Source organism: Castanea sativa, chromosome 2 (genome assembly GCF_040712315.1).
Source record: "Castanea sativa cultivar Marrone di Chiusa Pesio chromosome 2, ASM4071231v1".
NCBI lineage: Eukaryota > Viridiplantae > Streptophyta > Magnoliopsida > Fagales > Fagaceae > Castanea > Castanea sativa.
This window is the reverse complement of record NC_134014.1, coordinates 50900788-50915855: the sequence shown is the minus strand read 5'-3', so window position 1 is coordinate 50915855 and position 15068 is coordinate 50900788. Positions and strand designations below refer to the sequence as shown.

Genomic DNA, 15068 nt, shown 5'->3' with positions numbered 1-15068 from the left:
ATTGTGCCCGATGGGAGAGCCTTCGATACTTAAGTTGGTACCAACCCATATATTTCGTATATAGATAATGTTTTGTAGTAGTTTTAACATATCTTAGCAAATGGACAGATTGTTCATTTTATAGGTGACTTAGGCAGTTGTTGGACATAGATGAGGGTGATTATTACCCTAATTATAACGTTCTTTGTCTTGATGAGAGAGTTTAAGGCCTTTGATGATCGTTATTGAATGTGTTGGGCGGTTACTCCTCTATCTTTGATGGCCTACTAATGACGCAATGACCGTCCATCATTAAGATGGACGACCTTAATAATTTTTATGGGCTCATCAAAACTTAAACAACTCTCTTTCACAAGAAGCACGTGACAAGAAAATTTGAAAATTTTCTATAAATCCAAAGCACGACTTAGCTCTATACTGCTCTCTATTCAATATTGCGGCACAACTCAATTCTCATGCTATTAAAAAAAGCTGCCTTTATATACATCATGAGTTTGGCCAGGGCTTAATGCCCTTTTAGTTGCTGAGGTTACTGATGTTTGTAGGAAATAGAAGGTTGCATGGGAATTGCATGCAACAAAGGTGGCTAACACTACAAAACACGCGGGTCTATAGCCACGTTTTTTTTAGCCGCGTTTGCAAAACCCGGCTATAGCTATCCTATAGCCACGTTTTTAAGAAATGCGGCTATAGACTTAACCTATAGCCACGTTTTTAAAACGCGGCTATGAGTTAAGTCTATAGCCACGTTTGTAAGTAGTTTTAGCCACGTTTTTAAAACGCGGCTATAGGTTAAGTCTATAGCCATGGTTAAAAACATGGCTATAGGTCCAACCAATTTTATATTTTTTAAAGGAAGACCTATAGCCACGTTTTTTAAAACGTGGCTATAGGTCCAGTCAAATATATATCTATATATTTTTAAGGAGGACCTATAGCCACGTTTTAAAAACATGGCTATAGGTCCAGCCGAATATATATATTTTAAAGGAGGACCTATAGCCACGTTTTAGAAACGTGGCTATAGGTCCAGTCGAATATATATATTTTTTAAAGGAGGACCTATAGCCACGTTTTAGAAACATGGCTATAGGTCCAGCTGAATATATATATATTTTAAAGGAGGACCTATAGCCACGTTTTTAAAAACGTGGCTATAGGGAAAAAAACCCAAATAGGTTCACTTCAGCATAAACAAAAATGGAATATGCCATAGAATATTCTATGGCATATTCCATAATGTTCCCAAAAAAAAAAAAAGAAAGAAAGAAAGGAGTTCTGAATGGGTCGACTTCCATGTAAACAAAAAATGGAATATGCCATAGAATATTCCTAGAATATTCTATGGCATATTCCAAAATATTCCCCAAAAAAAAAAAAAAAACTGAAGATTTCAAAACGAAATCTCAGACACTCCCTCTCGTCAAAACAAAAAAATAGCAGTTCTCTCGGTCATTCAAAAAACAAAAGTGAAAAAGCTCTCTCATATTAATCTTACAACTCTCTCAATCTCTTTCTCATATGTGCATGCTATCATCAATCTATGTTGCTGGAGATCCAAAAAGTGCCGACCCACACTGTTAATCCCTTTTTCCCATTGATGCTGTATGAATGGGTTTGTGAAAATATGAGGTTTTGTTCATTGTTCTTTGAGTTTTGTTCATTTTTGTTCCCTTTAACTTTGTCTCTCTTTGCAGTAGATCTGAAGATTGAGTCTCTCTTTGCTATAGACTTGAAGATTCTAAATCAATGAAGCTAAAGTGCCTCAAAAAATTATCTCTGTTTGATTTATTTTTCTCTAACCCATGGCCAAAAATTATTTTCTTTTGTTTGATTATGTTTTGATTAATTTTGGCTTTGAGCATATGGACTCTTTTTGTATTTTTGAGCTTGTACTTTTGTTGAAGGAGATGTTCTGTTTGTGTTCTTGCACTGTTTTCTTGTATTTTAGAGCATGTTGTGTTTGATTAATTTTGAAATTTTCTGGGTTTTTGTCTAAATTTGAATTTGCTGGGTTTGTATTGTTGTTTTGAATTTCTTAATTTAATTAAAATTAAAATTTTAAAGTTTGAACGCATTAATTTTAAAAATTAAAATTAAATTTTTTTTTTTTAAATTTTGATTACCGAAAATTAATTTTTGGTAATCAAAATTAAAAAAAAATAAAAATATAAGGGTCTATAGCCGTGTTTTTTAAATGCGCCTGTAGGCTGAGGATTTATAGCCACGTTTAAAAAATGTGGCTAGAGTATGTCCTATAGCCACGTTTATAAAAGCGCGGCCATTGGGCCGGTCCTATAGCCACGTTTGAAAAAATGTGGCCATAGACCCCTCAGGCCTATAGTTACGAATTTGAGGCCACGAATGAAAACGCGGTCTAAAAAAACGCAGCTGTAGGCCAAATCAGGCTATAGCCACGTTTTTCTGAGCTATAGCCACGTTTTTAAAACGCGGCTATAGAACTTTTGTTGAGGTGTCTGAAGGGTTAGGTTTGGAAGCTGAGAGACTGTGGGTTTAACCGTTTAAGACCTACTAAATAGTAGATACATCTAACAATGCATATGACTTTAAATTTTCAGGTTTGCATAACACGTAAGTGAAGTTCAATTTTGCTGCTATTTTGTGTAGCACGGCCATTGGGCCGGTCCTATAGCCACGTTTATAAAAGCGCGGCCATTGGGCCGGTCCTATAGCCACGTTTGAAAAAATGTGGCCATAGACCCCTCAGGCCTATAGTTACGGATTTGAGGCCACGAATGAAAACGCGGTCTAAAAAAACGCAGCTGTAGGCCAAATCAGGCTATAGCCATGTTTTTCTGAGCTATAGCCACGTTTTTAAAACGCGGCTATAGAACTTTTGTTGAAGTGTCTGAAGGGTTAGGTTTGGAAGCTGAGAGACTGTGGGTTTAACCGTTTAAGACCTACTAAATAGAAGATACATCTAACAATGCATATGACTTTAAATTTTCAGGTTTGCATAACACGTAAGTGAAGTTCAATTTTGCTGCTATTTTGTGTAGCACGGCCATTGGGCCGGTCCTATAGCCACGTTTATAAAAGCGCGGCCATTGGGCCGGTCCTATAGCCACGTTTGAAAAAATGTGGCCATAGACCCCTCAGGCCTATAGTTACGGATTTAAGGCCACGAATGAAAACGCAGTCTAAAAAAACGCAGCTGTAGGCCAAATCAGGCTATAGCCACGTTTTTCTGAGCTATAGCCACGTTTTTAAAACGCGGCTATAGAACTTTTGTTGAAGTGTCTGAAGGGTTAGGTTTGGAAGCTGAGAGACTGTGGGTTTAACCGTTTAAGACCTACTAAATAGTAGATACATCTAACAATGCATATGACTTTAAATTTTCAGGTTTGCATAACACGTAAGTGAAGTTCAATTTTGCTGCTATTTTGTGTAGCACGGCCATTGGGCCGGTCCTATAGCCACGTTTGAAAAAATGTGGCCATAGACCCCTCAGGCCTATAGTTACGGATTTGAGGCCACGAATGAAAACGCGGTCTAAAAAAACGCACCTGTAGGCTAAATCAGGCTATAGCCATGTTTTTCTGAGCTATAGCCACGTTTTTAAAACGCGGCTATAGAACTTTTGTTGAAGTGTCTGAAGGGTTAGGTTTGGAAGCTGAGAGACTGTGGGTTTAACCGTTTAAGACCTACTAAATAGTAGATACATCTAACAATGCATATGACTTTAAATTTTCAGGTTTGCATAACACGTAAGTGAAGTTCAATTTTGCTGCTATTTTGTGTAGCACGGCCATTGGGCCGGTCCTATAGCCACGTTTATAAAAGCGCGGCCATTGGGCCGGTCCTATAGCCACGTTTGAAAAAATGTGGCCATAGACCCCTCAGGCCTATAGTTACGGATTTGAGGCCACGAATGAAAACGCGGTCTAAAAAAACGCAGCTGTAGGCCAAATCAGGCTATAGCCATGTTTTTCTGAGCTATAGCCACGTTTTTAAAACGCGGCTATAGAACTTTTGTTGAAGTGTCTGAAGGGTTAGGTTTGGAAGCTGAGAGACTGTGGGTTTAACCGTTTAAGACCTACTAAATAGAAGATACATCTAACAATGCATATGACTTTAAATTTTCAGGTTTGCATAACACGTAAGTGAAGTTCAATTTTGCTGCTATTTTGTGTAGCACGGCCATTGGGCCGGTCCTATAGCCACGTTTATAAAAGCGCGGCCATTGGGCCGGTCCTATAGCCACGTTTGAAAAAATGTGGCCATAGACCCCTCAGGCCTATAGTTACGGATTTGAGGCCACGAATGAAAACGCGGTCTAAAAAAACGCAGCTGTAGGCCAAATCAGGCTATAGCCATGTTTTTCTGAGCTATAGCCACGTTTTTAAAACGCGGCTATAGAACTTTTGTTGAAGTGTCTGAAGGGTTAGGTTTGGAAGCTGAGAGACTGTGGGTTTAACCGTTTAAGACCTACTAAATAGAAGATACATCTAACAATGCATATGACTTTAAATTTTCAGGTTTGCATAACACGTAAGTGAAGTTCAATTTTGCTGCTATTTTGTGTAGCACGGCCATTGGGCCGGTCCTATAGCCACGTTTATAAAAGCGCGGCCATTGGGCCGGTCCTATAGCCACGTTTGAAAAAATGTGGCCATAGACCCCTCAGGCCTATAGTTACGGATTTAAGGCCAAGAATGAAAACGCGGTCTAAAAAAACGCAGCTGTAGGCCAAATCAGGCTATAGCCACGTTTTTCTGAGCTATAGCCACGTTTTTAAAACGCGGCTATAGAACTTTTGTTGAAGTGTCTGAAGGGTTAGGTTTGGAAGCTGAGAGACTGTGGGTTTAACCGTTTAAGACCTACTAAATAGTAGATACATCTAACAATGCATATGACTTTAAATTTTCAGGTTTGCATAACACGTAAGTGAAGTTCAATTTTGCTGCTATTTTGTGTAGCACGGCCATTGGGCCGGTCCTATAGCCACGTTTGAAAAAATGTGGCCATAGACCCCTCAGGCCTATAGTTACGGATTTGAGGCCACGAATGAAAACGCGGTCTAAAAAAACGCACCTGTAGGCCAAATCAGGCTATAGCCACGTTTTTCTGAGCTATAGCCACGTTTTTAAAACGCGGCTATAGAACTTTTGTTGAAGTGTCTGAAGGGTTAGGTTTGGAAGCTGAGAGACTGTGGGTTTAACCGTTTAAGACCTACTAAATAGTAGATACATCTAACAATGCATATGACTTTAAATTTTCAGGTTTGCATAACACGTAAGTGAAGTTCAATTTTGCTGCTATTTTGTGTAGCACTTGATGACATCAGTTTGCTATTTCAAATTTCCAACATGATTATGTCTTTGATTTTCAGGTTTTACCATAAGTTATTTTGTCTATGAGTTCATGAAGATAGTTCTCAAAGTTGAGTCCGCATGGAAGTACAATTCTGCCATAAAGTACATTATTGGAGAACACTTCTACCAGACAATTGAACTCTTTTAAAATTTTTAAAACAAAAACTGATGGAAGTTTTCCATCAATGAATCTTCTCTGTTAACTTTTTGCTTTTTTTTTTTTTTTTTTTTTTTTTTTTGTTTATTGGAAGAAAAGTGAAAATATCTTCCCTCAAATTTTCCTTTTTATTTTTACTTTTTTATGGGGAAGGTATAATGTCTTGATGTTTTGATACCATGTTCTAGATGTTTTGGAGACTTGAACCCTGATACTTCCCCCCCTTCCATCCTATCCTATAAAAACTTGTACTTGTGAGAGTGACCATCTCACCAAAGGTGCATAGTAGTATTAATTAATCACATAATACTAACATGCTATAAATTGGTTCAACTTCAATTGAAAATTTAAAACATGAACTTATAATTTCTTCTAGTAGTCGTATTATGGATTAATTTACATAAAATAACTTGATAAAAAATGAGAAGAATTTCTTTTATTATTCGAGCAATCAATAAAAACTAAAGTCACAACAAAAATTCATAACAATAACAGTATATATGTCAGGTGATATGTAAATTGGGCAATGATATGAAATTTTTATTGTCACCCTTACCACAAATCAAGCAATCAATAAAACTAAAGTCACAACAAAAATTTATAACAATAATGGTTTATATGTAAGGTGATATGTAAATAGGGGGTGATGGGAAATCTTTGTTGTCACCCTCGCTAGAAATTAGAAATTTGCAATTTTTCATGTACATTGACATGTGTTAGGATTGTGTGCCTATTGGATTGGGTGGGTTGAGGATAAAAATTTCAACCAACTGCAAATAATGGCATGTTAATTGAAAATTTGGGCGGTTTTGACTCGACACATTAAGTGGGTTATGCAAGTTAGATTTAGTTATGTGTCATGTACTAAATTTTAAAATTTATTTTACCATTTACAGATAAATTTAAGAAGTTGAATTTCCTTTAAATCCTATAAATCATTGAAGAAAACTATAGGAAGTAACCCATTTCCCCATAGATCAAAGTATACATGTCCACATTTCCTAAAGACTTAAACTATGAGTATTTTAAAATGAACCTTTTCTAAAAAAATAAATTAATAATAAAAACTATGAGTATCATAACCATGTCACTGTATATGGTTACGAATATGTTGGAAAGTATCATTCATTTTTCATTTAAAACATGTAAATTATGGAGTTAACAAAATTTAATTAAATTCTAGGTGAAAATGCAAATTGAATACTCCAAGTTTAACTAAAATTCATTTTAGGCCTCTAACTTTACTTTCATTTAATTGAGTCCTTTAAGTTTCCTATTTATTCAATTCAGGCATTTCATCCAATTCTGTTAAAAAATTACCATCAAGTATGTAATTAACTAATAAAAAAAGATTTTTTGAAAAAAAAATTCTCACATAAAAAATCTATAAAATGTTTTTATTAATTTTATAATATTTTTAAGTGAGAAAAATATTTTTTTAATGTCAAACTTTTAAAGAAAGTGGACGGAAGACCTAAATTAAATAAATTTGAAACTTAAAAGACTTAAATGAACGAAAATAAAATTAAAAAACTGAAATTGATTTCGGTCAAACTTAGATGATGCAATTTACAATTTAGCCTAAATTATGTATATAGGCGAGTTGGATTGAGTCTTGACGATTTAAAAAAAAAAAGCTCAACTCGACTCACCATTTTAATAGTTTATCCCATCCAACCCACTTGACAATCAATTTATATACATATGAAATAGGGCGGTATAATGCAGAGCGGGTCAAACAATTTGAGTAGATTGTTGCAGACGGCAAGACATGGCTGCAAGCAGCCGAGTACCACTAATTTGAACAGATTTTCACAACGTTCTGAAAATTGTGAGAATAGTCTTTCCGAATCTTCTATTGTTGTGACTTTTAGCTCGCCTAAACCTTTCCAATGAAACTATTCCGCCCATGCATTCTAGCTTTTCTCTAAAGTCCAAAACTCTAAGTTCAACATAGGTAGGCGCGGACTTGAAATGTTAGGTTTAAGTAAATAGTATTGAATTGGTCATAGATGACATATATATGGAGTAAGATCTTCTATGTTGGTGTATATATATATTCAAGGCCGGCTCGATATAATTTGAAGGCCTAAGCCAATAAATTTAAGTTGGTCATTTTATATATAAATGTCAATTAAATAAATTTATTTAATATTAATCAAATCAAGGTTAATTTGATGAATTAATACAAACCAGACCAAAGTTGATTTCATATAGAGATTTAAATATCATTGTTCAAGCATAAGATTTAAAATGATAAAATGAATTTCTTTTTTAATTTAAAAAAAGAGGTTTACTTTTTCTTGGATATAAATCAATATATGGTTAAGTAAAGTTGCTATTTAATATTTAATTGTATATTTTGGTGTTACGAGAAAGATAAAAATTATTTGGTGTGTAGCTATGTAGGAGATAAATACCTAATTTTGATAATCTACCATGTAAAATATAGTTTTGCAAAAAATGAAGTCTCAATTTATTAGGATAAATTAATCATTATTGATGAAATGGCATATTTACGGCATTTATTTTTTGAAAAATTTAGGATTTTAATTAGGTTAGGTTCTTTATATTGGTTTTTTATTTTGGAGGCTTAGTTAGAGATTAGAAAAAGGAAAATGTCAAATCTACTATACAAATTTTACTACCAGTAACCATGGATCCAAGTATCAACATTATGGGGGCATTGTTAAGGATTTGCAAGTCATTTTAACAAAGAGCAATTGCATGCAAAATTTTCAAGTAGAAAATGGCTTCCTTCCCCTAGACTAAACAATAAAAACCCAGATGTAAATGGCACACCAAATGCACTCTACCTCTGGCATTATGGCGACAGTTGCAGTAGACACATGCACACGACCCTGTGTTTCTGTCTAAGGAACGTTGAACCCAATATTTAACACCATTTTCAGCCTCAAGAATAGAGAAATAAATACATAAATAAAGATACACCAAGTCACATAGAAACAATAATTCTGATGGAAAGTTAGGAACACATACATCTAAGCTTGATTAGGGAATGAAAGGAGCATTAGAATGCAATGCAGAAGCTATTTCAGAAAGAAAACATAAAGGATGAAACATAGTACAGAAGCATGTAACTAATTCATATACAAGTCCAGGAAATCTGTATCGAAACAAAATGCTCTCTCTCTCTCTCTCTCTATATATATATATATATATATATATTGAGAGCATTTTGTTTTGTGTGTTTAAGTTCACTCTAAACACTCTTAAGCCTTTTATTGTAATTTTTTAAAAAGTAAAATTTAGATATACAGTATCTTAAGTTATATACATCAGCCATCAGGTTCTCTCAATTAAATTAAAACATCTGATTGTATTGACTAATAAAATAAAAACAATGTTGTTTATTTTAAAAACAATTAAATTAAATTCAGCCAAATATTTGAATCTATTTAGAAAACTTAATACACTGTAGCTATTGTATCTAAATTTTACTTTTTTCTTATATGTGTAACCCAACTAATTTGGTGATTATATATATATATATATATATATATATATATATATATATATATATATTATTACTACTTTGTGGTAATTTATGTACTAATTAATGATTCCTGTAACTTATTTTGTATCTGTCATATTATAATTACACCAAGTCACCAACCCTGTGGAGATAGTCTTAATTTTGGGTAAAGAGGGTGCGTGTTTGTAGATTGATATTTCCTTTTGTTTGTTTGCATCCCGTGGGTTAGGTCTCATCTCATGTCCCACTCCCATTCCCATCCAAAGGTTCTTTCTCCCTTTTCTTTTCTAAAGACATCTTAAGAAAATATATAGATTGATTATTTATCGTAGTGCTTCTTCGGTCTTTAGGTAAGACATGTCTTTTACTTTCCTCAGTCAAAAGAACAAATTTTGCAATGATTGTATAGTTAGCCGCACAATATTTATTATTTTTTACAAGCATTACTTTTTGTGATTGCTGTAAAATTTCTGCCATCTGTCATCACCTGGGTCTCACTTTCACCGGATTTGATCATGTACCAATGACAACCATGCCAATAATGATAAATAAATAAATTTATAAAAAAATAAAAAAATAATGTTGTATACTCAAAAGCATGGACATGATTTTTGTGATTAGGGCAAAATAACTCCTACTTAGTGTATGTTTGGAAAAAATTATTTTTGCCAACTTATTTTATTATTTAGCTTATTTTTGCTACTATTTATGGATCTCACTGCACTCTTTGGTACTTTTAATGGGTCGTACTGTACTATTTCAACTAATTTTTATCTTTATCCACAATACTTTCAGCAAAAAGTTTTTAGTTTTAGTAAAATAAGCGAATTCCGAACAGACCCTTAAATCTCACTTTTATCTCAGACCATTGAAAATATTTTCATGGATTTTATTAACGGATGTCCTTAAAGTATTTTATTTATAGATTATTTAAAGAAAGTTTTGATACTATTTTTTATAAAAAATGTAAAAAATTATAATTAATAAAAAATCAATTTTTTTTTTCCATAAAATTTTTAAAAATATATTTCATAAACATAGGGTATCGATAAGTTTTCTCTATTTTAATTTTTTTTATTATATATCGACAACAGCGTTAATATTGTGTAACTAGACCTTACACCTACCACTTTCTCAACAAAACAAAAGAAAAATTCTTATACTACTGAGATATGGGGCTGTTTGGTAGTGTATTTTGAACAACAATTTTTAGTGTTTAAATAATATTTCACATACTTTTTCACCTACACGTATTTCTAAAAAAAATAAATAAATAAATAACGTTACTAGAACAATATTACCAAACAGACCCTATTGACAGTCGTCCACGTGCTTTTGAACTTTCTATATCTTGGATTAATACAAAAAGTTTTAAAAAAGAAAAAGAAAATACCAATCAAACAAAAAAGAAAAATGTGGATGAGATTAAAAACAAACAAATATGTGAATGAGAATTATCCACTAAGATATACGAAAATAAAAATTCCAGGATCAATCAATTCTACAACATTTCTTCTCCCCTATATAACATGGCTAACTATAAGCGGTTAAAAAAGAGTGATATGTTCACTTGAAAGTGATAAATAACAATTTACAAATTGCTAAAAAATAACATTAAGATGACAACTATTTACACAATTTGTATCACAATTCATTACATGACAAGTTGTGAGTGGTGGACAGGGGCAGACCCACACTAGGGCAAAGGGGGGCCATTGCCCCCCCCCCCCCCCCTCCCCCACCCCCACCTACCAACCCCCAAAAAAAGCTAATATATGCATATAAGCTTTAAAAAAAATGGTACACAAAAAATTAAAATCTGTCCTTAAATTTTTTTTTTTTTTTGTCTCTCCTCCTCTAAAATATTTAGATATTGACCTACAAGAAAAAAAATAAATAAATAAATAAAATATTTAGACATGTTTCATAATATAAAATGTTTAAAAAATACTTATTTTGTATGTAGTATTTTGTTGGATATGAAATAAATATTAATTTTTATTTTCATTTTTTTTTTATTGTAAGCTTTGGCCACCTCTTGTACGAATCCTGATTCCCTGATGGTGGATAAAAAATAGTGATACATGTTAGTCCACGCCTCCACCGTTTAGAACGGTAAACAATTGTGTACTAGCATTTTTAAGTCCGAAAATAAAATATCTTATATAAAAAAGGTAGGTGGATGGTCTTTGCCAATGCATGTATTGAAAGTTCACTCGGACTTTTCAACCAGACAAGGACAGTGATCTATATTTGGACTATAATTGATAATTCTCCATAAACGACACCACTCGATCACTATAAAATTCGGCGTATGTAGCCTTGCTCAATACACATTCATTCAATTACAATCTGTCAATCGACACTCACTAGACTCACTACAAACACTTCACTGAGAAAAAACCATGGCAGCTACTGATCATATTGCCGCTACTCCCACCTTTGACCTTGCGAAAGAGTTCAAGGAATTTGACGAAACCAAGATGGGTGTCAAGGGCATCGCTGAATCTGGCATTACCTCAATACCCAAAATGTTCATTCACCCACCTGAGGTTCTCTCCACTCTCAAAAAACCCACCTCTCACACCAAAAAAGCCATACCTTTAATCGACCTTTCCAGCTTCAACGTCCCCACCAAACGACACCAACTTGTGGAGCAAATCAGAGAAGCCATTTCCTCCTGGGGCTTCTTCCAAGTCATCAACCATGGGATACCTTTGTCAGTCCTAAACGAAACCCTGGACGCAATCAAAGCCTTCCATGACCAACCCCACGAGGTCAAGTCCAAACTCTATAACCGTGACAACGATGAGCAAGGGGTTATGTATCAGAGCAACTATGACTTGTACCGAGCCAAAGTTGCAACCTGGCATGACTCGCTCACGATTTGGACGGCCCCAGAGGAAAAGCGTGGAAAGGAGGAGGATATTCCAGAGATTTGTAAGAAAGAGATGGAGGCATGGGAATCGCATTCATCAAAGGTGGCTGAGATTTTGTTTGAGTTACTGTCAGAAGGGTTGGGTGTGGAGGCTGAGAGGTTTAAGAAGTTGGGGTTTTTTGATGCTAGGCTGCTTGTTGGACACTACTATCCGTATTGTCCACAGCCAGATCTGACGGTGGGGCTAAAACCTCACACAGATGCGGGGTTCACAGTGTTATTGCAGAACCAAGTGGGAGGGTTGCAAGTGAAGCATTGTGATGAGTGGGTGGATGTAGAGCCCATCCCTGGAGCATTGACCATCAACATTGGCGACATCATTCAGGTATAAATATTTTCATTTTCCTTATAAACTACTTTGGATTAGACTATAAACTAGTTTTTAACCATTTTTTATCCTAGGTTCTGTGGATATCTAAAGTTAAAACAATCATGTGTTTATAATAAGAAATTTTTCTTCAAATCCCTTAATTTAAAATCCTCAAATTCAAATGTCAAAATTTTGTTCATTGGATACAATAAAAACACTTGCATCAATTGGTTTTTGTTTTGCGATGTTCTCTGCACACATGTTAATAAGTTTTGTCATGGGACTCACTAATTTTTTATTTAATTATATTCTAACAGGTCATTTCAAATGACAATTACGTAAGTGTGGAACATCGTGTTTTGGCTAAGGCATCTAAGGAGCCACGTATCTCAGCTGTGACATTTTTCAACATGCACACTAATGCAAGTTTTGAACCATTACCAGAATTATTGTCATCCGACAAACCAGCTATTTACCGCAAATCCACGGTGGCGGAATACATTGAAAGTTATTATAGCAAAGGACTGAATTGCAAGTACTTCCTTGACAAAATTAAGATTGTGAATTGAGAATATTAAAAAAAGCATTGACAATAAAATCAATATGATACATGTTGCTTATTTCCGTACCTATGTGAATGGAATGGAGTGACCCATTCCTGGCCTAAGAATGTACTTTGCTTAAGGCATAATAAATGAGTCAAACTTTATGTACTTTACTTCAAGCTAAATTGCTTTCTCACTCCGAATAGAATTCATGCTAATAGCCATTTAGGCTATATTTTGCTTCACAATTTTTTTTTCTTGAATCGATTTTCAAGTGGTACCTTTGCCAAATAAGAAAGGGATAAAGATTAACGTTTGCCATCCAATTATAGCTAAAAGCACCTAAAAATATAGTGGGCCCCACTTTGGCTTTCACTCTTTGGGCCTCCAAGAGGACCGCCGAGATGACTAGGTGATGACTAGGTCCAGCAGACACTGGAGGCTTTGCATTATTGATGCGAATCGATAAGCCTGAAGAGCATAGACACTGAGTATGGAAATGTTTAGTTCCGGTACAATTAGAGCTTGAATGGTGGGTTTTTTTTATTTATTTTTTTTCGGGTTTTTAGATTTGGGTAATTTTTGAATTGTAGAAGGGTAGTAAGATTGTCATCCTAATTTTGACGGCTCTCACTAGTCACTATTATATAAAGGTAATTAATTAATTATTAAGTGTTTTCTGAGTACGGTAATACATTCCTCCTTTCATATTTATAATAAACCCTACTAATTCAACTCTTAAACAATCAAGGTTGAGTATTAAATCTAAACACTATATTAATACATAAACTCATACAGCAAAGTATCCATCAATATAACCTTCACTATATAAAAAATCCATGTAGATTTCTTCTTTAAAAAAATAAAAAATTCCATGTAAATGGAATAAAGATCATCTTGGTTTCTACCCCATAACAAAGCCAAATCTCACTAGACAAGAAATCAAGTCACAAGTTTCTGTCAAAAGTTACTGAAATTGTGACTTGATTTCTTTCTCTTATCTTGAGGTATTCTTTCGGGTATTAGGTAGAAATTAGAATATAGCTTAGAAGAAACTTTGGGATCAGAAGATACAAGACAGGCTAAAGAATCTCTTCTCTGAAAAGTGGTTTGGAAAATATTTCCAACCAAAAGCCTACTCAAGATTTCCAATTAAAAACCTAATCTGCATATTATGTGATGCATGCAACCCGTGAGTCCTTAGAGAAGCAAATACTTGAGTGCCCCGTTTGCTTGGTCCCTAGCTATCCTTGTGGCCCTTGAGACTCGAGGAGTAACAGATAACGGCCATGGAGAATTGGTGTACCTGATCAATAGGAAAGTAGGATCTTTGCAATCAGTATGCTACAATAAACTGGGACTAAATAATTTGGATGCCAATTTCGATGCAGCTCTGGCTGGCCAACAAAGCATGCGCTGCTATCATGTATCGCAATGACAATACTAATATTATCTCAATCCGAACTGATGGCGCTGAAGCTAAGCTAGGGCAGCTCTGTTGGCTACCAAAGAGCTGTGTCTTTTGGGCTCACAATATGTAGTGATAGAGGGTGATGGTGTGAATGTCATTGAGTCTATTCAAAGTTCTACTTGTAAACCCAACCGGGCCATTGACTACGTAATTACAGACATTTGATCTCTTTTGTGTACTAGGAATTGCTGGCATGCCCAGCGTGTACCTAGACTCTGTAATTCCTTAGCCCACACTATTGCTAGAGATATGGGCTTTGTTTTGTAAACGCGAAGGAGCCAATCCCATCTCAGAAATTCTGGACCTTATGGTCTCCTAGGATTAGCAGATGGGATCGAGTCCCTAGCTTATTTTGTGTAATATAACCCACGAGTTTTCAGCCCAAAAAAACAAGTAGAATAAGATAGTAACAAGAAGAGGATGAGAGGTATATGTTTTGTGATAGCGGAAGCTCTACTATATTTGTTGTTATTTGGTGTTAGAGGAATCTCATTCATACGAACAAGCAAATATCAACACCAACTTTCCATCCTACATTAACGGGTAACACTAAACCAAAATTTATTATGAATGATATGTACAACAACATTTAATCAAACATTACAACATAAGCAACTCACACAAACAACGCTCACAACCCTCACTAACAAAAATGAAACCTCTCACAAACACAAACTAATTTACAATTCTTACACACAAATTCACAATCCCAAAACCCCAATACACCCAATTATTCTCTCATACTCACAAACAAACAAACAAATTCTCAACACTTAAGTATCTTTCAACCCAAAAAATCTACCAAATTATTATTC

General features: G+C 34.6%; 1 protein-coding gene across 1 annotated transcript; it reads left to right on the top strand.

Moving 5' to 3' along the window:
* Positions 1 to 11316: 11316 nt before the first annotated feature.
* On the top strand, positions 11317 to 13030 carry LOC142624357 (1-aminocyclopropane-1-carboxylate oxidase homolog 6-like). The gene is made up of 2 exons (XM_075797907.1): positions 11317 to 12252; positions 12555 to 13030. The coding sequence occupies exons 1-2, from the start codon at positions 11395 to 11397 to the stop codon at positions 12804 to 12806; spliced, it is 1110 nt and encodes a 369-aa protein (XP_075654022.1). The 5' UTR covers positions 11317 to 11394; the 3' UTR covers positions 12807 to 13030.
* Positions 13031 to 15068: the final 2038 nt, after the last annotated feature.

What these genes read in the sequence shown, in the direction of transcription:
- LOC142624357 (XM_075797907.1), top strand. Translation starts at nt 11,395, where the DNA reads ATGGCAGCTACTGATCATATTGCCGCTACTCCCACCTTTGACCTTGCG. An exon ending in ACATTGGCGACATCATTCAG is followed by an intron (nt 12,253 to 12,554) that starts GTATAAATATTT and finishes ATATTCTAACAG; the next exon opens with GTCATTTCAAATGACAATTA.